General features: G+C 42.0%; 1 protein-coding gene across 2 annotated transcripts in view; it reads right to left on the bottom strand.

Annotated features, from left to right (window-relative positions):
- Positions 1-26,796, bottom strand: part of KCNN2 (potassium calcium-activated channel subfamily N member 2) — a 306,088-nt gene that overhangs the window by 52,351 nt on the left and 226,941 nt on the right. The window contains exon 7 of one of the 2 annotated variants that reach the window (XM_030192323.1): positions 5,238-5,246. The exons of the other annotated variant lie outside the window; for it this stretch is intronic. Coding sequence (XP_030048183.1) covers positions 5,238-5,246 — 9 coding nt within the window. The remainder of the gene's footprint in view (positions 1-5,237; positions 5,247-26,796) is intronic. 2 annotated transcript variants of the gene reach the window in all.

Here is a 26,796-nt window from a genome sequence, read left to right as displayed (position 1 = left end):
TATTGAACACAATTGGTGGCATAGCCAAGAAGGGCTCCCCAAAATTAGCCGTCACCCTTGCCGTAGCTGGCAGGGATCCCCAAGCTGTGCCAGCTGAAGACCACCTCCTGCGGTCTGGCAACCACAGCTCTCCAAACTTTGCAGCTGGTGGCTGTGTGCTCAAGCTGCTGCTGCCATTGCTGCCTCAAGGCATGCTCAGTTTTCATCATCCAGAAAAACCAAGCATTCACAGGGACAGCAGCTTGGGGACACTGCAGAAGTTTGGAGAGTTCTGACTGTCGGAGCGGTAAAGGAAGAGAAAGTCTTTACCTGGAGATCCCTGGTAGCTCATATATTTATATTTTGCATTCAGGCGGGGGGCAGGGGGAAAATTGGTGCCCATCCACTTTTGCGTTCAGTCCTGCCCCCCTCCCCTCCGGGTCTGGCTATGCCACTGAGCACAATACAAAGACATCTGTGATACATATATCCCCGTTTCTACCTTTATTGTCTGGACATTTTATTTTACTGTCATGTTGGTCCCAATTTCTTCGTCTTTCTTTCCAGCCGTGTTCTATTCCTTCACTACACCTGTTTCTAACAAATTGATCCTTCCTTTCTATGTCTTTTCAGTTTCTGCCTCTCTCCAATCAAATTTCACCTTCTTTCTCACCCTTCTCCTAGCATTTCTCCCTCCCACCCTTTCTTTGTTTAGCACTGCCACTTCCTCCCTTGCTTACCTGGGTCCAACATTTTTCTCTGTCTTCCCAACTGCCCTCCCATCTAGCATTTCTCCCTCACTCCCCTTCACTCCTGGGTCCAACATCTTTCCCGCTCTCTTCTTCCCTCCACCCTATTGTTTGCCAACTCTCTCTCTTCCTCCCCTCTGTTCCCGGGCCCTTCATTTCTTCTTTTATATCCTCCCCCAACTCCCAATATCGCATGTCCCCTGGTCTACTTTATAACATCTCCAGGGGTTCCCGTGATCTGCCACCTCCTCCCATTTTCACTACCCAGATCCAAGATCTCCCTCCCTTCCCCTCACCTTCCCTGTCTTCCTAACATCACATTTTGTTGCTGGGGGAGGAGGGGTCGGTAGCAGGGCAGCGATTCTTATACACTGCCTGCATCGGTCCCAGCGCTGTTTCTCTGCCGCATTCCTCCCCCTTCTGTTGCAACTTCCTGTGTCAGCCTGGGAGTAACACGGTGGCAGAAAAACAGTGCCAGGGCAGATGCAGGCAGTGTATAAGAATCGCTGCTGTGCTACTGATCCCCCCCCCCCCCAACGAAATGTGACATTAGGAAGACAGGGATGGGAGGGAGACCTCGGAAGGGGGTGGTGAGAACAGGAAAAGGTGGCAGACTATAGGGAAATTAAGTGGCTGCAACAAGAGCTGGCATGCAAAGCACTCCTATGGTAGTACTCTGTGCTGCAAGGACAGCTGATAGGAACCTGGTGGAGCTATAATATGGTGCTAGAATGAATCTAAATGCTGGTCTGCATAAATACCATGCTACATGTACAAGTTCAAGAATTTCAGGGGAAAGCAGAAGAGCTGGACAGTGGCACATGGGTCCTGCGAGAACAGCTGGCACAGGTCCAGGCTCAGTTGACCGAGGTGGAAGCATCTAAACATATGATGTGTAAGGAGCTGGAGGGCTTAGATAGCTAGCTTAATGAAATTTCCCAGAGGAAAGACCCTTTATAGGAAAAAAAACCATAGGGTGGGAGACCAGCTCAATGAAATCCTGAGGAGCAATGACGGAAAACCACTGGGAGTCAAAGAGCACCTAATCAGGAAGTCCAGGTCATTAAGAATAAACTGCTCCACCTTCCTGGAAGGATTAACCAGTGCTATCACTAGAGAGAGGGAGATCTGTTTGATACTGGAGGTAAGAACCCAAGTGACTTAAGTCCTGTCTGGTCAGGGTGGTTCACTGGGCCCAGCTCACTCCCTGGCAACTGCCTATGGCAACAGGAAACATGGTTAGGAGATTCCACAAAGCTGCAGTGTGGAAACACAAAACATAGCATGGGAAGAGAATGCACCATCATTGCCAGAAAGCCTAGGTAGTCTGTCCATCACCAGCCAACGCTCGAATCAACTGGTTAAGGCCTCCCAGAATGTGGAGAGCTCGTAAAACCCAGCAGCTGTGGCAAAGGAGTTAGCTGAACACCCAGGTCAATGATTTCTTTTGCTGGAGATTTCCCTTTGTTAACAACTATGCCTGCCAATAGGTTGGACCGGAACCAGGGGAGCCTGATTGGGGCAACAATGACTACTTCAAGAGCATCAGTTCTGTTAACCTGCAAACCAAAATCTGTCCCTATTGGACTACAAACTCAAGCTGACTTTTAGGAATCTTCCTGGTGAATAAAAGTGAGCAAGCCAAACATGAACCATAAGTCCATGCAGGAAGTGATGCAAGTCCCTGAAGCTGAGATCCCAATACACATGGACCTTGATGGGTTTCCGCATTTAACCCTTGGACAAGGGACCAATGTAGAGGAGGAGGATGCCACTGATGATGGATTCAGTGTGGACAACCAGGACACCCTTGAATCAGGCTCAAAAGCAGATGGGTAGGATGATAAGGATGAAAAAGAGGAGGAGGAATCATTTGCCCTGGATGCTAACCAGGTTTTGGTGGGAGAGGATGATGGAGAATTATGACACCTATCGGATGAGGAGGATCTTCTTAGCTGCCTACCACTGTGACTGATGCCATGTGCCAGAGATCTGGATGGGTTGAAGCCACTGGTGTGACAAGGCCCAATGGTTACTATGATTTATTTGCCCCACATATGTTATAGTGCTTCGGAGCCTTGCCAGACCTGGGTGGGATTCTGGGTTGACTTGAACAGTTTGGAAACCCTGGGTGTTAGTGGCAGGTGCTCAACCGAGAATGGTTGAGCTGAGGAGGAGGGTATGTGAGGGATGCTATAGGACAAGGCCACTTCCTCACAACCACCTTAAAACTCATAGTCCTGCCCAAGAGGGAAGTGACATGGGAGGGGGTAGAGCCAGGAGGACATGATCCAAGTATAAAAGTTCAGTGCAGAGCTAGGTTAAGGAGGCCTAGAGGGAAGCAGTGAAGGTCTACTATGTATACCTCCACCTCGTGTCTGTGAATTGCAACTATAACAGCCAGGTAGGCCAAGTTTAACTTGGGACCTTGAAGAACTGTCTTCTTGACCCAGCCAGAGACAAGCTGGAAAATATTGTTGACAAGGGACCGTAGTGCATGCCATGGCCTGCAGGAGCAGGACCAGAGGATGGCTTTGCTGCATAGGATGTAATATTTTCTGTTCCCCTGAACCCACTGTTTAGCTCTGCTTTGTTTGGGTTGTGGGCCCACCCTCGATCATGTTACTACAGTCCACTTTACTAATTTGATTGAACTTGTGGCATGCAATTCCTTGAGATCATTGTGGTTTCTGCAATATCTTATGTCATATTAGGATCATCAAATGGAAGTTCATACTATTGAGGTCAGCCCATTTCAAAATAGGTTTAATTATCTGTAACCTTTATTTGGTCCTGATTATTTTCATAAATCAAGTTATATGCATACTAACAGTATTGTACTTTTTGTTTTTGAAATTAAACTTGGCATTCTTACATTGATGTGTAGTCTTCTACTCAATTTTTTTATTCATTTTATTCCCATATGCTTTGGTACAATGTGCTTATATAATATTTATGCATGCATTTTGTTCTTCTCCCACGATATATTCAGATCATTTACAACATTTGGGGCCTGTTATCAAGCTGCGCTAGCGGTTCCCGCACAGCAATGTCGACGAAGCCCATTCAAAGTGAATGGGCTTTGTCAGCATTACTGCACCAGGGACCGCTAACACGGTTTGATAAAAGAGGCCCTTTATAATTTTACAGATTGTAATTTGAACAGAAATGCACCACATTGTTTTGTGAAATTCACAAATACAGACATGGTATGTTATAAAGTATGTCTGTGTCACTTGTTTTACAGTTTGTTTACTGAAGTTTTTTTCATTTATTTCAAACATTTTACTGAAATATTTAATGCATCTGGTTTTATTTTGTTTACATGCATCACTATGGCTTTTTATTATTTATGATTTATATATAATTTGTCCACTGTTTTTATATTTGGTATCAGCTTTTGCATGTTACAAGCATGTTGATGTTTGCAAAATTTGTATATGTTTTTTCAGATGTTATTTTGTCCCTGGAGCGTGTATTTGCTGAAACATGGTCATGTCAGGTCTCTGTTGTGGCATAATAAAGTACTGCAGTTGCAATACTGGTGTTCACTTCCTTTATTCTTGGTTTCCTGAATTCTCTGGACCACGTTTTTCAGTCTACCATAAGTACTTTATGCCTGCAGGTCTGCAAATGAATTTTAAAAGGGCAACTTCCCACAGTGTTCCCCTTTCTGAATATCTGGATTCGCCATTCAAAGTTTTGGTGCAAAGCGTATGCCCAAAAGTACCCAGTGGACATTTCAAAATGAAATCCTAGAATGTACGTTCTGTTCTTGCCCCATTTTGACACACAGTCATCCAGTGTATGCACTTGAAATCATATACATGGGAAACAATACTCAAACCATTTTCCAAACATCAACACTTATTTCTCCCTCAGTTTTTTTTACATTTTATTTCTTTTATTAACTCTACTTGTTAAATTTGAATTTGTGATGAACTTCCCAACAATTCTCTGTTGGTCTCTTTCTATAAGCCACCTTAGACCTATTGAGATTTTGCAGCCTATAAAATCACAGATTAGATTAGATTATTTTATATTTATCATTTTAACCATCACCACCTCAGTTTTAACATATGAAATTACTGTTGTCATATAAATATGTATATACAGTATATCTAAATAAAGTACTAAATTGTTAAATGGTTCAAATAACTTAGGGAAATTTGAGTTCCATGTTCTAAATTTCTCTGTACAGAACGCTTTTACTGTTTGTATAAATCCAAATTATCTAAACTTTTTATGTAACCCCGTGCTACTGGTCAGGAAATTTTAGCTGCAAATAGCCAGGTTAGATACAGTAACTAGCAACATTTTTGGAAACAATCTGAATGGAAATTTCTTCTTTATGAATGTCACTTATCACAGATAACGATCATGATTCCAAATCACGTTTCTATGGCAGCAATCAGGCCTTCAAAGATTCACATAGAAAGGATCTGTTGGTTGCATGCAGACACTTGTTAAATTCTGCAAATGTTTAAAGCAACAGCTCATTCAACTTACTTCCGAGCTCTATTTTCATTTTGTTGAAACAAAAAAAGACAGAACAAAGGAAAAGAAAATGTAAAATATACTAAAACAGGGCATGAGGGTAAAGGTCAATCAAAATTGTTTTATTTACTACAGAGAATCAGGGCAACAGCCATAACACCAGCGATCCAGAATAACATACTCAAATAAACATATACACAAATCATCAGTCAAAATATCCAAAGCAACACAATTCTGCAAACATTTCTTCTCACTCTCCTACACGGAAAAGGCCTATTTACTAAGCTGCATTAGCTCTTTAAGATGGGAATTAACTTCTGTGTTCCACAGATAATCAGAAAATGGCATGGAATGAGTGGGGACTGAGCTTTAAAGTTAATGTAGAGGTCGTCACCTCTGCAAACGCAGTAAACAATGCAGAGGAGTTGATGCTAACTGTAGATATTGGTATAGAGTGCTGTTGTGCATGCTGTTAATGCACAGTAGTAATTTTTACTCTGCACTAACCACATGGCTACTTTCTCCAAAGAGCTGGGAGTGCTCACAATATTTAACATAGTGGTTTTGCTTTTAAATTTGAGTATTACCATGTGTTAACTGGAGTGGAGGAGTGGCCTAGTGGTTAGGGTGGTGGACTTTGGTCCTGAAAAACTGAGTTCAATTCCCACTTCAGGCACAGGCAGCTCCTTGTGACTCTGGGCAAGTCACTTAACCCTCCATTGCCCCATGTAAGCCGCATTGAGCCTGCCATGAGTGGGAAAGTGCGGGGTACAAATGTAACAAAAAAAAACACCTTAGTGCAGCTTAACAAACAGGGCCAAAGAGCTCTTAATGGACTTCATAGTTCATATCTGTGTACAGTTTGTTATTAAATTAAACAAAATAGCAATTATGCAAATTAAAAATGAGACAACACCAAATCAAAGGATAACATTGCAATTTTATAAGAAAATGGTATATTTGTCAATCCCGAGAATTTTCAATACAAATGTAAGGACATTTTAAAAGGAAAAAATGGGGGGGGGGGGGGGGGGGTCCACACCTTCCACAGAGAAGAAGCAAACACAACACCAAAGGGTGGAATTAGAACCAAGTTCAACTGACCAGCCCAAACAGGAAGTAAGAGTGTCAAACCTTTTTGACGTTCTTACTTCCTGTTTGGGCTGGTCATTTGGACTTGGTTCTGCTTCCACCCTTTAGCGTTGTGGTTGAGGACATTTTAAAATCCATTTCTATGGATAAGGCAGTGTTTACCTGTGCCAGGAGCCTTCACAAGTGGGACAAAACCTTTAATTGCATGCCATATACCAACATGGGCCGTGTTTTGGCGCGAAGCACCTGCGTAAGGGGTCGTTCAATTTTAATTGTCTAGAATGAAGAAACCAGCCGAGAGCTGAATTCACATCAAATGTGACTAAAGTCCGTGCAAAATGCATGCAAAATCTTCCTGCTTTCTCTACGCAGGAGCACAGCGTCCCTCTTACTCCAAGCGCAATACTAGTGTCGGATAAATGGTACAAGATTTATATACAAGACATATGGCGTGCAATTAAAGGTTTTGTCCCGCTTGTGAAGGCTCCTGATACATTTTTGCTGTTTGGACCTTGTTTTGTGCTTTGAACCCTCTCTTTGTTGTTGTTAGTGTTTACCTGTGGAAATGGGCTTTTATACAATTTCCTCCTGGTGTTCAGGCACAATTATGCTTATACAGCCTTCATGCCTGTAATTTTACCTACTTTTTGAGGAGGTGTTCCGAAGGGTGAGGTCAGGGTGGGTTTTGCAATTTGCATATTTTTTAAATTTTCACAACCTGTTCTACCTCAGAAAAATGATGGGCATCAATGTGCAGGTATAGTTTCCCAGGAATAATTGTCAAAGTGAAAAGCAGGTGCATAATATTCATCAATCTCGACAGCCTCAAAATTACTCATATAATGTTAAAATAAACCCAACAAAATATCCAGCAGAAACAACTGGATAGTTTGTACGTTTGGACATTATTTCTTTTGAAATAAATCCAGGATTGAGTAAAGGGACCCTCTTTTTTGCACAATAAAACAGAATAACTCTAATAACTGCTAAATTTACCATCTGTTCTTGATACAAGCTGCTCTGCACACTTCTTCTGAAATGGGGTTCCTGAGGGGTGCATCATGATAGTGTAATACAGTATATAACAAATAACCATGCTATATATTAACACCACTGATAGTACTAGTCCAAGTACACTAAAATGTTATAACATTCAAGCTGAATGATCCCATCCCATCAGAGACTAGTGGCGTTAATGGCCACTTTAAGGCAGTCATATTCAGCTATTTCTGTCACTCAATTTAGATAAATCTAAATCTCAAAAGAAGAGCTTAAAAGGATATTTATACAATAATAAACTCGTATAACTTCACAAAATCTCCTTGCACTTTCCTGATGTTACTGAATAATTATTTAACGGAGGAAAAAAGCCTCTTATTCTAAGAGAACACTCCGTCATTGGTAAACCAATATTAGGGAGGTTTCCTAAATCATCATGGGCAAAAACCTCCTTATATTTTAATATTGAGTGTGAAAATATTTTCCTCCGTTAAATAATTATTCAGTAACATCAGAAAAGTGCAAGGATATTTTGTGAACTCAATTTAGACAGTCATTTATTAACAGTTCTTGCATACCAGTGCTGATAATGCATGCCGGGGTCCCTTTTACAAAGGTGCACCACAAACTGGCCTGCAGCAGTGTGGGCGCGTGTTTTTTTAATGGGCCAGAAAATGGACATGTGGCAAAATGAAAACTAGCGCGCGTCCATTTTTGGCCCGAGACCTTACCACCACCCAGTCACTTAGTGGTACTGTCTCCCGCACCACCTGGACGGTAAGCATGCAGTACGCGCCAACTGCCATTTACCGCTGGGTAGGGGCCCCACGGTAGAAAACAGAAAATATTTTCTACTGCGTGTTTTCAGCGTGCACCAAATTTGGAATTACCACCCGGGGCACATGGCAGCTTGGCGGTAATGCTGATTTGGCGCATGCTGGATGTACGTAGGCCCTTACCCACCTTTGTAAAAAGGCCCCGTTATTTGCTACAGAGCGCATTTTAATGCAGTGGTCCTGCAGCAAGTAACATGTATGATCACTGTTAGTCAGTAAACCCATTAGATTTACAGCTGAAGTCATTAGGGGGCATTTCTACAATGAACTGTCTAGTTTAAAGCAGGAGAAAGGCATGTACCATTCCCTTGGGTTTTTGCAGCCCAAATGCATGACCCTGCATTTGTTTAGCATTAAATTTTAGCTGCCAAATTGCAGACCATTTTTCTAACTTCACTAAGTCCTTTCTCATGTTATCCAAACCATCAGGGGTGTTTAACTTATTGCAGATTTTGGTATCATCCACAAAGAGGCAAGCCTTCCCAGACAGCCCTTCAGCAATATTGCTTACTGGCACAAGAACCGAATCTTGTGGCACACCTCTGGTAACATCCTTTTCCTCAGAATAAGCTGCATTTACCACAACCCTCTGTCACCTTTCACTCAACCAGCTCCCAAGCCAGTCAATCACTTTAGGGCCCATACTGAGGGAACTCAGTTTATTAGTTGTCTATGAAGAACCATGTCACAGCCTTTGTTAAAATTTAAATACACCACATCTAGCATTCTCATTTGGTCCAAATCTCTGGTCACACAGTTTTGGAACTACTGTGATACAGGAAATTCTGAATCAGCTCTTGGCAAGACAGTCATGTTTAAATAAGCTTGATAAAGAAACCAAAGCTACAATAGAGAAGATGGGCCAGGAAACAGGAGCGGCTGAGAGTTATCAGAGTCATCTTGGGGAAGACACAGGTCAACAGGGTAATTCAAAGGGAGAAGGCTGAAGTGAGCAATGTTATATCTCTTCTGTTACAGGTGCATGACAGGTGCATGACAAGCTGTGAAGCTTCCCAGACAGATCACAGAGAAATTTTCTGAACAAATGAGCTACTGACAGGGGTTCTGGAGCCAACAGAAAATAGGGTTTCACACAAACAAATCTGTTAACAGTAGATAACTTAGCTGAAATCTTTCAATGTGGAACAGCAGCATATGCCTATCTGAAAATTCTCTTAAGAACCATTTGGGCACAAGGATCTCATGATCAACATTTAAATAAATTCTGGACATAAGCCTTGCGAAGATATCCAGCGATATGCCTGTCTTACATAAGCACTATGACCAGCATGAAATTCAGGTTTGTAGTTTGGAATAGAGGGGTACAGTTTCTGATAGGTAGGAAAGTATGCTGTGTTCTATATTGCTGAAGCTAATTCCTGACAATATCATACTTGAATTTAACCAAGATAAAATGTAATTTCGTCTTTACTCAAGTCTCTTTGCATGGGCACTGAGAAAATACGATACTGATTTTCACATTTATGCAGATGTAAAAGGAGATCAATTTGAGGCCATTATGAAACTATATATATATATATATATATATATATATATATATATATATATATATATATATATATAGCTGTTTAGAGATAGCAGCCACCTGGATTTGCCATTACCAAAACTCATTATATATAGAACAGAAAGTAGCCATGTGACTTTCATAAAAGAAGACATTGTTGCCTGTTTTTCCATATTTGAATGGCCATATGGTAGGATTCATAGATAGTGCTATCAGCCTGGGGGTGAAACTTGATGATTAGGGATATCGACACATGCTGGAAATGTTATCAGATTGTGTTTTAACGAGCCTAGTTTAATTTGTAAACTGTGGCCTTATTTGACATTAGTATACTTGTGGATGATAATTCATGCTACAGCAACAAATAGGCTGGATTACTGTAACTCCTTATTCCTGAGATTGCAACCTTTAGGTTCACAAGAGTAGGAAAGAAGTGAGACAATGTAATCCCGTTACTGTAGAGTCTTCAATTGCTCCAAGTACAGGTGTGATGAATCGTTTGGATTGCTACATCTCAAACAGACCAAAGCAATGCTTTCTACTTTTACCTGCATCTTCACTGATCTGTGTCATCTACACAAAATAGTGCCTTCTGCTATATAGATCCTGTTCCTCTTCAATGTCATGCCACAAAAATTTGAGAGAGGAAAACAACATGAATGTGTATAATTCTTCCAGAAGAAATTAGAAAGCAGATATAGTGCTATGCTTAATAAAACTGGAAGGACCCTAAGCATCAGAACTGCAATAGGCCAAACTTACACAAGAACCACAGGATAAGAAAAAAACAAACTTGTGTCACTTCTGTTATTGCTCTATGCATTCTAATCATGAAAGTTTCTTTGACATTTTATGGTAAGACACATCATGGTACTAGTGGAAAAGAAAACAGAGAGGTTAGAAAGGAAGCTGTAATGGAACTAGATTTCTGGTACCCCCTGCAACCAATAAATATATGCCATTCTCTGCACTATTGTGGGAGGATGAAAAAGTGGAGGAGTGACATTTAGGCACCTTCCTCCAACATCCACACCTTACTGCCATACTAGCTTGGCTTACTGTGTTCCTCAGTTGGAGTATTATGTCCAGTTTTGGAGGCAGTATCTCTTCAAGGACATTAAAAGACATGAGGCAGTTCAAAGGAAGGCAACAAAAATGACACAGGGTTTGCGCCAAAAGAGACTGAAGGAGATGAATATATATATGCTAGAGAAAAGGAGAGAGAAAGGTGATATGATGCAGACATTTAAGCACTTGAAAGGTATTAATATACAAAAAACCTTTTCCAGAGACATAGGGGTAGTAGAACTAGAGGACATAAATTGAGGTTGTAGGAAGGTAGACTTAAGAATAATGTCAGGAAATACTTTTTCACAGAGAGGGTAATGGACACCTGGCATGCCCTTTCAGGAGAGGTAGTAGAGTCAATAATGGTGAGTGAGGAATAGACACAGGGGATGCCCAAAGAGAAAAACGATGGAAACACAACATAGCTACTGACGTGTTATTTTGGGCAAGAGTAGTGGGAACTAAGGCTGAAGCTGGACAGACTTCTATGGTCTGTGTCTTGCAAATGGCAAAAGACTGAAGATTTGGCAACTCCACCATTGGGGGAACCAAGGTTGATGCCAGACGTCTATGGTCTGTCTTTCACAAATGGCAAAAGACTGATGAAAATTTGGCAAATCCAGCACTGGGGGAACCAAGGCTAATGCCAGACTTCTATGGTCTATGTCCCACAAATTGCAAAAGATAGGTGAAGCTTTGACAACTCGACTGTTGTAGATCACTTTATTGTCAAGTGCTGCAAGTGAGGGTGCTGAGTAGCGGAAGACATCTTGACTGGTAAGCTGAATACTGTCAGCAATACTTGGGGATGATATATGGTTATAACCAAGGCTCCATCATGTTTTTGCTGCCTATTGTGGTTGGCATGATGAAGACTTAGCAACCAGTGTTTCATGGGTGGCTGTGGCCCACACAGAGCAGCAGATGCAGCTCTGGCCAACGTGTTGGGTAGACTGGATGGACCATGCAGGTTCTTATCTGTCATCATTTACTCTGTTACTATATGTTGTGTGCTTAGAGCACTGACACATTGCTAGATTCTGCAGATTGAAGGGAGTTTTATGTTCTGCATAGGGGAAAAGACATCACACAGCAGCATGTGATCAAGATACACAAGAGGAAATGCCTACACGCATAATGGAACTGTATTGATACAAACTGCCCAAGTACGGGCAGAGGGACTCCAGAGTGTACAAATGATGCATTCATTATGTTATGGAGGAAGTAAGAAAATTTTCATTTGCGAGGACATTTCCAGGGTTTTGAACCTTCCAATAAACTGGAGAAGAAATACTTAGTTTTCATACTTTTGCAGCACAAGCCCCAGGAATGACCCAAAGAAATAGGGTCAAAATTCAGCCTCAGGAATCTCCAGAAAGCAAGGAAAGCCACTGAGTTTGAAGTTCTGGAAATGACAAAAATATGCAACACAATTATGACGATTCCAGGAGAAGCCTTACAACACAAACAGAAAGAGAAAGGAATACAGCTTGCTGGTATATATAGGAACTGGTGTAAAGGCTTACTGGTATATGTAGGAACTGATGGAAAGGCTGGAGGAAGTGACTATTGTGTTGGAAACCATTATTGGACGGGCATTGCATGGATCCGTGCAAGGGTCAAGCATGAATTCTATTGTCACAGATATCGGAGTCATGGAAACCAGCATCAGGAAAGAAAATATCACTTCTGAACAACTCCATACAGTCTGAAAGACATATTACTACAGAGAGAAGAAGATAAGAACAGAACCTAGGAGGGGACACCACAAAGAGATTTACGCTGCTATGCAATACAAAGAGAGCAGATATAAAGTGGGTTTACACTGGTAATCCATTCAATCAAATTTACATGGCAATTTAAGGGTTGCCAAGATATTGTAATGAGGAAATCTCCATTGATATCACTGTACAGCAGATACAACAATGTCATCTAGAAATACATCAAAGAAGGAATGGTAGAGGATGATTACAGAGCAAGAGATTCCAATGGAGGTGTGGTATACTACTTGTCTCACCATGCAGCAACATGAGAAGGTATTACTACCATAAAGTTGTGGGTAGTTTTTGAAGCATCTTCAAACGAGCATGGTTATCTTTCACTGAATGACTTGTCTCCTACCTGGGCAAAATTTGAATCCAGATTTCTCAAGATGTTGATAGTTTCAGATGCATCATATAGCAATAATGGCAGGCATCAAGAAGGATTTTCTACAGATACACCTAAAAGAGAAGGACCAAGATTCAGTGAAATTCTTGTGGCTACGCGAACCTCCAGATCCGAACAAGAAGACAGTGCTGTGTGTTATGAGAATAAGTAAGAGTCCTCTTTGTATCAACGCTTTGTCTCAAGTATTTTGAACTCATATGGCAAGATCTATCCTCAAAGTACTGAAATTCTAAATGAACTTCTTTATGTGGACCACCTTATGATGGGAGCCTACAGCATCAAAAAGGCTTATCAGATTTCTATAAAAGCCAAGGAGATTTTGCTCTTGGCAGGAACTGACCTATATAAATAAGCGAACAATTTGGATGAATTGCACCAGCACTGTCAAGAGAACAAGAAAGACTGAATCAAAGCGCTAGAAAATTGTACAGTATTTATAGAAGGTTTTAGGCCTGACATGGAAAACTGGCCTAGGTAAATTTGTATTTGAGCTGAAGGTACTTAGAGTTCAGGGAAGGATGCAGGAACACCAAACATTGTGTACTTCAGACTTCAGTTAGAATGGTAGATATAATAGGGTTCCTTTCAACTTTTATTATAAGAGTAAAGTATAATTTTCAAGAAACCTTGAAATGCTCATAAAGTGGAATCATGAGCTGTCCTTTGACTTATCTGACAAGAAGAATTAGTGGTGCATGGAACTTCCAGATCTCCAGGATTCTGCAATCCTAAAAAGACAGTAAAATTGATCTTGCCACGGAGCTACACGTAGTCCGTGTGATGCCAATGAGAAAGCCCATGGAGCATGGGGGAGGAATGGGGCTTGAACAGTGAAGATTTCCATGTAGGAGTTTACTACAGAATTCAAACAACTTAAAGCAAATACTGATGGAGCTAAGGATTCTAAGACTAAGGACTTGAACCTATTCTTAGATCAACAGGAAGTAATGTGCGGTATAGCACAGAAGCAAAATCACAACATTCTTGGATTCTACTAGGAAGATACCCATTTATGGAATGTGAAGTTCAGTGTCAACAAGAGAAGCTAATGCATATTCAAGATTCAAGTTTCAAGTTTATTTAGCATTAGTTAACTCACCCATTGCGGAACCCTTTCAGCAGTTTACAAAAAAATATTACATCTAGCTAGAAAGCAAAGGGAATAATGGTACCAGTAGAAAGAAGGAACCACAAACTTTGATAAGACAGTAATCGAAAGAAGAGTGAAACTGCTGTGCATTCCAGACTCTGGTCAGTCACATGCCTTACCAGTTTCCGTGAAGAATTGTGAAAAAAAAGCTCCACAAAGAACTCCACTAGAAGTAGAAAGCACTTTAACACAACTCAGATTTTGGGTTGTATGAGGAAAGGTGTTGGTAAAGAATATTTTACAGAAATTTCTGATCTCTAAAAGATTTAACATAAAGACTGGATGAGAGAAACCAGACCCTCTAACAATTATATCAAAAAGTCCACCACGAGGACAATATCTCCAAATATGCTCATTTTGCACATACTATGACAATAAAAACTTCGCACTAAAGCCAGGGTATATGAGTATGATCTCATTATCTGAAATTTACTGCTAATGCTTGCTGAATTACCTGCATTGTACCAAAGAAATCTTCCTTCTGCAGTTCATAAAGATGTAACTTTTATATGTGACCTATCCAGATGTACTTGACAATTCTGTTTAATCAAGCCCATGACTCACATGCAAGCTGTTTTTGTATCTTTCACCACATTTTCTTTGTTTCTGACTGAATTTCTTTCTTTTGATGACATGATTGTAAGTTGCTCTCATGTCTAGTTATGAAAGGGTCCTTTTGCCAAGCTGTGGGAAATGTTTCTCTATGAGGAAAGGCTAAAGTGGCTAGGGCTCCTCAGCTTGGAGAAGAAATGGTGAGGTGAGATATGATAGAGGTATATAAAATACTGAGTGGAGTGGAACAGGTAGATCTGAATTGCTTGTTTACTCTTTCCAAAAATACTAGGACTAGAGGACATTCTCTGGAATTTGTTGCCAGAGAATGTAGTAAAAGCAGTTAGCTCAGCATAGTAAAATAGTAGATGACGGCAGAAAAAGACCTGCACGGTCCATCCAGTCTGCCCAACAAGACAAACTCATATGTGCTACTTTTTGTGTATACCCTACTTTGATTTGTACTTGTCCTCTTCAGGGCACAGACCGTATAAGTCTGGCCAGCACTATCCCCGCCTCCCAACCACCAGCCCCGCCTCCCACCACCGGTTCTGGCTCAGACCTTATAAGTCTGCCCAGCACTATCCCCGCCTCCCAACCACCAGCCCCGCCTCCCACCACCGGCTCTGGCACAGACCGTATAAGTCTGCCCAGCACTGTCCCCGTCTCCCTACCACCAGTCCCTCCTCCCACCACCGGTTCTGGCTCAGACCTTATAAGTCTGCCCAGCACTATCCCCACCTCCCAACCACCAGCCCCGCCTCCCACCACCGGTTCTGGCTCAGACCGTATAAGTCTGCCCAGCACTATCCCTGCCTCCCAACCACCAGCCCCGCCTCCCACCACCGGCTCTGGCACAGACCGTATAAGTCTGCCCAGCAATATTCCCGCCTCCCACCACCGGCTCTGGCACAGACCGTATAAGTCTGCCCAGCACTATCCCCACCTTCCAACCACCAGCCCCGCCTCCCACCACCGGCTCTGCCACCCAATCTCGGCTAAGCTCCTGAGGATCCATTCCTTCTGAACAGCATTCCTTTATGTTTAACCCACTCATGTTTGAATTCCGTTACCGTTTTCTTTTCCACCACCTCCCGCGGGAGGGCATTCCAAGCATCCACTACTCTCTCCGTGAAAAAATACTGACATTTTTCTTGAGTCTGCCCCCCTTCAATCTCATTTCATGTCCTCTCATTCTACCGCCTTTGCATCTCCGGAAAAGGTTTCTTTGCGGATTAATAACTTTCAAATATTTGAACGTCTGTATCATATCACCCCTGTTTCTCCTTTCCTCCAGACTATACATGTTTAGGTCAGCAAGTCTCTCCTCATACGTCTTGTAACGCAAATCCCATACCATTCTCGCAGCTTTTCTTTGCACCGCTTCAATTCTTTTTACATCCTTAGCAAGATACGGCCTCCAAAACTGAACAAAATACTCCAGGTGGGGCCTCACCAACGACTTATACAGGGGCGTCAACACCCCCTTTCTTCTGCTGGTCACACCTCTCTCTATACAGCCTAACAACCTTCTAGCTACGGCCACCGCCTTGTCACACTGTTTCGTCGCCTTCAAATCCTCAGATACTATCATCCCAAGATCCCTCTCCCCGTCAGTACCTATCAGACTCTCACCGCCTAATACATACGTCTCCCGTGGATTTCTATTCCCTAAGTGCATCACTTTGAATTTCTTCGCATTGAATTTTAATTGCCAAACCTTAGACCATTCTTCTAGCTTCCTCAGATCCTTTTTCATGTTTTCCACTCCCTCCCGGGTGTCCACTCTGTTACAGATCTTAGTATCATCCGCAAATAGGCAAACTTTACCTTCTAACCCTTTGGCAATGTCACTCACAAATATATTGAACAGAATCGGCCCCAGCACCGATCCTTGAGGCACTCCACTACTCACCTTTCCCTCCTCCAAGCGAGTTCCATTAACCACCACCCTCTGGCGTCTGTCCGTCAACCAGTTCCTAATCCAGTTCACCACTTCGGGTCCTATCTTCAGCCCATCCAGTTTATTTAAGAGCCTCCTGTGGGGAACCGTGTCAAAAGCTTTGCTGAAATCTAAGTAGATTACGTCTATAGCTTGTCCCTGATTCAATTCAATTTGGCACGATTTCCCTTTGGTAAAACCATGTTGTCTCGGGTCTTACAACTTATTGGCTACCAGGAAATTCACTATCCTTTCCTTCAGCATCGCTTCCATTACTTTTCAAATAACCGAAGTGAGGCTTACCGGCCTGTAGTTTCCAGCTTCTTCCCTATCACCACTTTTGTGAAGAGGGACCACGTCCGCCGTTCTCCAATCCCTCGGAACCTCTCCCGTCTGTAAGGATATATTAAACAAATCTTTAAGAGGACCCTCCAGAACCTCTCTGAGCTCCCTCAGTATCCTGTGGTGGATCCTGTCCAGTCCCATGGCTTTGTCCACCTTTAGCTTTTCAAGTTGTTCATACACACTGTCTTCCGTGAACGGTGCTCTATCCACTTGATTCTCATTTGTACTTTTTCCAGTCCATCGCGGTCCTTCTCCAGGATTTTCTTCTGTGAAAACAGAAAAGTATCTATTTCGCAAATTTGCTTTTTCTTCATCATTATCCACATAGCGGTTCGCAGTATCTTTTAGTCTTACAATTCCCTTTTTAGTCATCCTCCTTTCACTAATATACCTGAAGAAAATTTTGTGACCCCTTCTTACATTTCTAGCCATTTGTTCTTCTGCTTGCACTTTTGCCAGACGTATCTCTCTCTTGGCTTCTTTCAGTTTCATCCGGTATTCCTCCCCGTGTTCCTTTTCTTGAGTTTTTCTGTATTTCTGGAACGCCAACTCTTTAGCCTTTATTTTCTTGGCCACTTGCTTGGAGAACCATATCAGTTTCCTTTTTCTCTTGCTTTTATTTACTTTCCTTACATAAAGGTTTGTGGCCCTATTTATAGCTTCCTTCAGCCTGGACCACTGTCCTTCCACTTCTTGTACTTCCTCCCAGCCCATCATCTCCTTCCTCGGGTATTCCCCCATTTTACTAAAGTCAGCACGCTTGAAATCCAGGACTTTGAGTTTTGAGTGACCGCTCTTCACTTTAGCTGTTATATCAAACCAAACTGTTTGATGGTCACTGCTGCCCAGGTGGGCACCCACTCGGATATTTGACATGCTATCCCCATTTGTGAGCACCAGATCCAGCGTCGCTCCCTCCCTCATGGGTTCCGTCACCATTTGTCTGAGCAAAACACTTTGGAAAGCATCCACGATCTCTCTACTTCTTTCCGATTCTGCAGACGGAACCTTCCAATCTACATCCAGCAGATTGAAATCTCCCAGCAACAGCACCTCTCTCTTGTTTCCCCAACTTCTGAATATCTGCGATCAGGTCTTTATCTAATTCCTCCAATTGTGTCGGAGGTCTGTAGACAACACCCACGTGGACAGAGGTTCTATCATCTCTTTTTAAGATGATCCATATTGCTTCATTCCTTTCCCCAGGTCCCTGTCATTTCGGTCGCTGTGATATCATTTCTCACATATAGAGCTACTCCTCCACCTTTACGACCCTCTCTATCCTTCCTAAATAGATTATAGCCTGCTATATTTGCATCCCATTCATGGGAACCATTAAGCCACGTCTCTGTGATTGCAACAACGTCTAAGTCTGCCTCCAACATCAGGGCTTGAAGGTCATGAATTTTATTGCTTAGACTGCGAGCATTTGTGGCCATCGCTTTCCATGTACATTTCCTGGTATGTGCTTCAACATTTGTGATTTGGGGTTGCCTTTTCTCTTTGGGTACGTTCATATCCTTTTGTTTCAACTTCATTGCTTTCTCTTCTGCCTCAGTTCTATTTTCAGGATCATCACCATGCTGTAATGGAGCAAAAGAATTCTGTAGGGGCAAGGCTTGTGAGGGCGGATGCTTTTGTGTCACATAACGAAGTCTGCCTGAGCCTACTGTGAACCATCTATTCTTAGGTAGTTTTATTCTTTGAGGCAGTGGTGAGAAGATGGTTTGATTCTATGCAGTCTTAGAAGTTGCTTTAAGTGCATTCAATTCCTGCTTTACTTTACTGAGCTCCTGTTTTAAACTAGATAGCTGAAGACAGATAGGACAAGACTTAAGTCTCCAGATGATTGGCCTTGAAACTAAAGCACCACAATTATTACAGAGAATAAAAGTCATCCTGATTGGTTGAAATGGGTATGAGTAGGTGTACTATGTTGGGGTGAACAGTCTGTAAATATCCCTGTGTATGACTGATGAGTAAAGTAAAGCAGGGTTTAAAAAGGGTTTTGGATAATTTCCTAAACGTTTATAAGCCATTATTAAGATGGACTTGGGAAAATCCACTTCATATTCTAGGATAAGCAGCATAAAATCAGTTTTACTGTTATCGGATCTTGCCAGGTACTTGTGATCTGGGTTGGCCACTGTTGGAAACAGGATACCGGGCTTGATGGACCTTCATTCTATCCTAGTGTGGCAGTGCTTATGATCTTAAATTCTGGCATGAGTGTGTTCTTACATAGGTTTTCCTCATGCACTAAGGCCATTTTTGCTGCAGCCAGAAAATGGCCAATTTTCTATCTTTCAAATTAATGGTCATGCGCTAATGTTACCATTAGTGCACAAACATTAACAAAAATTAGCATGTGAGCACTTGCCACCATCCACTTTCCCAGTTTTGCTTCCCTTATAGAACTGCCCTCTAATGAGGTGATTTTATAAAACAGGTGCTAACATTGATACCATGATTATGCACGTACATGTTTAGGCCAAACATCATTCTGATGTCAGCTGAGAAGCTTTTCATTACAAGGAGTCATTCTATTATTGGTCCCTGGTACTATAGACCATCACATTATCTCCAGTAAGTGTGAAGTTACGTTTGTTTTCTCTTATTAACATTTTTTTATTTATAACAATTTTAGATTAACATCCAAAGAAACAACTTTGAATGATGCAGAAATAAGACAAAACTCAGAGGAAATATCAATACATACAAGGAAATAACATCACTAAACTTTCATCCACAATATTTTGGGGATCCGAGGAAGAAAATATAATCTAAGGAAAGAAAAATAAAAGGAAAAGAAGCTGAAGAATTTCCATAAGAGCGGGTTAAGGAAGGATTTAACCAATCATAACTGGTAATTCTTTCAGTAACAAAAATTATACCAGCTGTCTTGGACACCCCCCTCCTCAAAAAAAAAAAAAAGTTCCACCATACATTACAAAACATCTGAACAGAAATTTTTAATAAAAATATTGACTCTAACACAAGAACCCTTGGTTTTAAAACCAAGAAGTCCCTGCATTCGGTTTGGATCAGTCTAGACATATCACAAAAAACTCTAACATGCAAACCTAAAAAACTGCACAGCCATATGTCTGAAATACAATCTTTCTTTCTTTATAATTTTCAATACAAAATGTCAAGATAAACTTAAATCTGAAAATAATGTTGCAAAACATAATCAAATATTTTAAAAATGGAAGGCAAATATACAGGAAAATTGTTACAGCATTACATTATAAAGGTAATAAGAGGGGGAAGGAGAAGAAACACAAGCTCTTTGTCGGAGATCATTAAAGATCCCTAGGAAAAAGTAAAAAGGAACAAAATTAAATAGGAAAACCTTTTAAATCAGGAGTATTACATAATACAGGAGGTGGATCATCCATCAGCAGTACTTAGAAAGGATTAATAGCAACCACCAAATTAGATAGAGACTTCTTGCCATCAATAAAATTTTTCAATTGTTTAGAATCAAAGAAGGTATAATTATTACCCTCTAATTTAATACATTTACAAGGAAATTGTAGGAAAAAAGAAGTCCCTAATGTTACTGCCCACGATCTCAAGGCTAAAAAAGTCTTACATCTCACTTGTGTGGCACGGGAGAAATCAGGAAATATAAAAATTCTATGGCCTAAAAAGAATTCATCCTTGTGACAGCAATAGTCTCAAAACTCAGTTACTGTCGGGCTCAAGGGCAAACGTTGATATTAAAATTGCACAGGAGATCACCATCTGTTGGGAACTTTCAAGAAAGTTAGTCAATTCCAAGCTGTCTCAGATACATCTGCCTGCTGGTTCCCAGATGATATGTAGTAAGCCCTTGAGATAGGGGATGTGGAGGGGCATTTTCGAAAGAAACGTTCAAGTTGCAATTTGGACGTCTTTGCAAAACATCCAAATCCAGGGGCGGCGAAACCCGTATTTAAAAAAAAAAAAGATGTCCGTCCATCTTTCATTTCGAAAATACCATCAGAGACGTGCAAATCCTTAAATTTGGACATCCCTAGATTTGGACGTTCTTGGATTTGGACATTTCTGATTTTCGGCGATTTTCAAAACCAAAGACGTCCATGTCAAAAACGTCCAAATCCAAGCCATTTGGATGTGGGAGGAGCCAGCATTTCTAGTGCACTGATCCCCCTGACATGCAAGGACACCAACCGGGCACCCTAGGGGGCACTGCAGTGGACTTCATAAAATGCTCCCAGGAACATAACTCCCTTACCTTGTGTGTGAGTCCCCAAAACCCACTACCCACAACTGTACACCACTACCATAGCCCTTACGGGTGAAGGGGGGCACCTATATATGGGTACAGTGGGTTGGTGGTGGGTTTTGGAGAGCTCACTGTTTCCTCCACAAATGTAACAGGTGGGGGGGGGGTATGGGCCTGGGTCCGCCTGTCTGAAGTCCACTGCAGTACCTACTAAAACTGCTCCTGGGACCTTCATGCGCTGTCACGGACCTGAGTATGACATCTGAGGCTGGCACAAAATATTTTTAAAGATGTTTTTTGATAGTGGGAGGGGGTTAGTGACCACTGGGGGAGTAACAGGAGGTCATCCCCGATTCCCTCCGGTGGTCATCTAGTCATTTCGGGCACCTTTTTGTGCCTTAGTTGTAAGAAAAACAGGTCCGGGTGAAAACGTCCAAGTGTTCGTCAGGGACGTTCTTGCTTTTTTCTATTAAGGGTCAAAGACGTCCAAGTATTAGGCATGCCCAAGTCTCACCTTCGCTACTCTTCTGACACCCCCCTTAAAATTTGGACGTCCTTGCAATGGCCTGCAGTTGGAGACGTCCAAAATCAGGTTTCGATTATACCGATTTGGACATTTCTGTGAGGACATCCATCTTCCGTTTTATGTCGAAAGATGGACGTCCTTCTCTTTCAAAAATGAGCCCAATAGTGTGTGCTGTAAATTGTAACACTTCTCAAATACTTTTTAACCATCTCTAACGGAAACGATCTGACATCAATTTCTCCAATCTTCCAATGGCTGCCAGAACTGCTCTCCAGTCAACACCCGACACATCTGCCTGAGTCCCTAGAGACCTTGAACCAACAGCGCTCTGGTCACTCCTGGAAAGCACACCATGTCCAGGAGTAGCCAACATCCCAGGCAGCACAGGATCAATGACTGAAGCTGCTCCCATCATCGAGGTTGTCCTACTATCCAAACCCAGGGCTCTGACCCCTCCGCCAAAGCTCCAACGAGCTTTGGCGGCTTCACTTTCGGGTATCGGGGGAGTACAGCGTACCTTGGGGCTGAAGAAGAATTCAATTCCTTCAGCTTGCACAAGCTCTCCTGAACAGCATGCAGAAATTGAGACAATCTCCAATGCAGGAACCAATCTGAAATACAATCTTAAAACAGCACTAGGGTCCAGTTCAAGTGCAAAGGTGGTAAGAAGGGTAGTTTTCCCTACAACTGGCTCCATAGAAGTCTCCAAAAATTTAGTCAAGTTCATAGTCTCCCACTCCCTCTCACTGATCCGTTCCTCCCAAGGTCCCAGATGAAGACACCAAATAAGTTAGACAATTGGAGGTAAACTATCAGCTAGCACACCCAAAACCTCTCACAGATATATCTGCAGCATGTCCACAGGAGAGACAAAGGGAGATTAGGTAAAACTCAAAAATCTTAAATTTTTCTTCCTGCTTTGATGGTATAAATACTCCATCTTCCTCTGCAATGAGTCTCTTTCGTTGATCTGAATCACTCTAAGATCTAAACATTTAGTTCTTGTAGCTTGATGACTCTTCACTTGAACACGGGCCACATACTGCACAGAAATATCTTCTACCTTAAGTAAAACTTATGCACATTGTACCTGGAGTGAATTATCCAAAGTGAACAGTACTCTCCACAAGGACTGTAAAGTAACCACTGCTGATTTCTCTAAAAGCCAGAGCCCTCCATTGATGAACCCAGAGGCATGAAGGGGAAGATGCTTATCCCCTCCTCACTGTAGCTGCACACCTTCTGCCAACAATACGGCAGGGTACTTCAGCAGTGTCCCTTCCACAACTGAACCAGTACCATGCTCTGCTGGGGTTGTGTTCTCGTCACTGCCAGTGGGAGAATCACTTTCGGGTTATAGCAGAATGGCAGAGGCAATTGAACACAGGGATGCCCCATCCAGATTTTGTCCTGTGGAGCCATCAGGACTGCCCAAAGACATCAAAGCTCCTGCTTGCAGCTTCACTTCACAAGATTCTAGAGCTTCCTGAACCATCCACTGGGAGGGTAAGATCGTAGCTTCATCTTCCTTTTCCCATATGGAATGGTGGCAGAGGAAAGGTCCCACTGGCTAGAGAGGCAGCTTTCAGTGCTGTCTCTGCCACAATGCACTGCAGCCTTTGAATGACCCTCCTCCAAATTCCCAAGGCACAATGACAGCACTCTAAGGTGATTTATGTTGTATTTAAACTGTCATGTTTTTTAATAAAATTCTTTATGAAGCAGTTTCTGCCTATTTCAGTCAATTGATATCCATCTCACCAAGCCAGACAACTTTTCGATCATCAGATCATCACTTGCTTCCCTTCAGCAAACCCCGGATTTGTTTACTTACCAGCAGATCTCACACTGTGTCAACAAATTACTGGAAAACCACTGTTTTCAGGGTATCGTTGCAATTTTTATGCCCCCTCTAGTCAATTGCACACATCAGTCTCTGCCCTCTATAAACTGTGTGATACACTATCTCCATTGAAGAATTATCAGCATAGAAAAAATAAAAGACGATCACACGCTCAACATTTGGAAACAAATACAAAGAAAATACAAATATGCAATAAGACAGGCCAAAATGTTATATTATAGAACTAAAATAGGACCAGACTACAAAGACACGAAGAAACTATACCAACTCGTAACCAAATTACTAGACACAACCTCGGTCACCTCAACCAACACAGACATCCCATCTGCAGACAAACTTGCTAAATATTTCAATGAAAAAATTGTAAATCTACGTAAAACACTTCCTCCTGACAATAATGACATCAAAAACTTCATCAATGGCCTGGACCCAACCCCTGGAGAATACCCAGCAGACCAAATCTGGTCAAACTTCGCACTCCTCACCACCGAAACAGTTACCCATGTGACCAATAAGTTCGCCAACACCCACTGCAAATTGTATACGTGCCCCAGCTACCTAATAAAATCTGCCCCTGACCGCTTCATAACAGACCTCACATCCCACCTAAACTACTTGCTCCACCAAGGTCTCTTCCCTAAGGAAAATGGCAACATCCTACTCACCCCAATTCCAAAAGACACCAAGCAAAAGACAAGTGAACTCACCAATTACCGCCCAGTAGCATCTATCCCACTAGCAGTCAAATTGATGGAAAGCATGGTAACCAAACAACTCGGCGAGTACATAAACAAATTCTCAATCTTACATGAATCACAATCAGGATTTCACCCCCTCCATAGCACTGAAACAGTACTCATTACTCTCTTGGCCAAATTCAAGCAGGAAATAGCAACAGGCAAAAGCATTCTTCTCCTTCAATTCGACATGTCTAGTGCATTCGACATGGTAAGCCATAATATACTACTAAGACTACTAGAGTACTTTGGCATTGGTGGAACATACTTAGTTGGATCAAGGGTTTCCTAACCACTAGAACATACCAAGTGAAATCAAATTCAGACCTATCATCACCATGGAAAGCCGAATGTGGAGTACCTCAGGGATCACCACTATCACAGATCCTCTTCAATCTAATGATGACACCACTAGCCAAGTCCTTATCCAACCAAGGCCTCAATCCATTCATCTATGTAGATGACGTCACAATATATTTACCTTAAAAACATGACCCGACAGAAATCTCCAATGAAATCAAGCTCAGCCTAAACATCATGGACTCATGGGCAAATGCATTTCAACTAAAACTCAATACAGATAAAACACACTGTCTCATTCTCTCATCCCAAAACAATAAGAACAAATTCACAAACAAACACCCCAGACTACACCCTCCCTATCTTAGACAGCCTGAAAATCCTCAGTGTTACCATCGACCATAACCTTATACTTGAGGGCCAAGTTAACTCTACAACAAAGAAAATATTCCATTCAATGTGGAAACTCAAACAGGTGAAACCATTCTTCCCGAGGGAAACATTTTACAACCTGATACAATCAATGGTACTAAGCCATGCAGACTACTGCAATGGAATTTATGCGGGATGCAAAGAACAACTCATAAAGAAACTTCAAACCACTCAAAACAAAGCAGCCAGGCTTATATTTGGAAAAACGCGATTCGAAAGTGCTAAACCCCTTCGAGAAAAGCTACAGTGGCTACCAATCAAAGAACGTATTGCTTTCAAAATCTGCACCCTGGTCCATAAAATTATCTACGGAGAAGCCCCGGGTTACATGACAGACCTCATAGACCTACCAACAAGAAACACAATCAGATCAGCATGAACATACCTAAATTTTCACTACCCAAGTTGCAAAGGACTCAAATACAAATTAACTTATTAATCCAGCTTCTCCTACTTCAGCATACAACTGTGGAACAAACTACAAAAAGCCGTGAAAACAACGTATGACCACCTAAACTTCCGGAAATCAATAAAAACCAACCTGTTCAAAAAGGCATACCCCACCGACCCAACCTAATTGCCAATACCTTGCAACACAACGAAACCTAAGCCTGTTAACAGTCATTGCATTACTCTTCCTCTCTATGATCCCCCAATGTGTCTATAACACATGAACCTTATTCGACCACAATATCTCTTTGTATTTGTTCCTCTGCCAGAGATGGCGAAAGCCTCTACGGTACTATGTAAGCCACATTGAGCCTGCAAATAGGTGGGAAAATGTGGGATACAAATGTAACAAATAAATAAAAATAAAATAAATAAATTATAGCTAAATGGAATGCAGAGTTTGGGGTGTGTCTACGAGGGGCCGACTTGACTGTAGAAATATGAATGATACACGACGCTTTTCATTGAGAATGTCAATTTTGCATACTTAGTAGAGAATATTTTTCTCAGGAGCAAGATTTTTATGCTGGTTGTGCTGCTTCTGCTCAATATTCTAAATATGGTACCACTGAAAATATACTGACCCATGGATTCTGGCATTGCTCCCTGGTATGATAATACTGGAACAGAATATTAGGCTTTTTGGAGACTATATTGGGGAAAGCAATTATCCCCTCTCTGCTGGGTATCATTTTTGGTAAAATGGCTCATTGTGGCCCGCTTACTAAATTCAGACAGGTCTTGCTCATAAAGCATGTCTAACTGGCAAAAAAATGTATCTTGCAATATTGGATGTTGGAACAGATACTTACCTTTTCGTATTGGAACAGTATTAAGGGCATTTTCAAAAGAGAAGGGTGCCCACCTTCCGACACAAATCGGGAGATGGGCGTCCTTCTCTCAGGGTTGCCCAAATCGGCATAATCAAAAGCCGATTTTGAGTGTCCTCAACTGCTTTCCGTCGCAGGGACGACCAAAGTTCAAGGGGGCATGTCGGCAGTGTACCGAAGGCGGGACGGGCATCCTCGGCCAATAATGGAAAAAAGAAGGGTGTCCCTGACGAGCATTTGGCCGACTTTATTTGCTCCCTGTTTTTTTTATGACCAAACCTCAAAAAGGTGCCCGAACTGACCAGATGACCACCGGAGGGAATTGGGGATGACCTCCCCTTACTCCCCCAGTGGTCACCAACCCTCTTCCACCCCCCCCCAAAAAAATTAAAAAACATCTTTTCCCAGCCTCTTTGCCAGCCTCAAATGTCATACCCAGCTCCATCACAGCAGTATGCAGGTCCCTGGAGCAGTTGTTAGTGGGTGTAGTGCACTTCAGGCAGGCGGACCCAGGACCATC

The sequence above is a fragment of the Microcaecilia unicolor genome, chromosome 2 (genome assembly GCF_901765095.1).
Source record: "Microcaecilia unicolor chromosome 2, aMicUni1.1, whole genome shotgun sequence".
Classification (NCBI taxonomy): Eukaryota; Metazoa; Chordata; class Amphibia; order Gymnophiona; family Siphonopidae; genus Microcaecilia; species Microcaecilia unicolor.
Note: the sequence above shows the minus strand (reverse complement) of the source record. Positions and strands in the feature narration are given on the sequence as shown.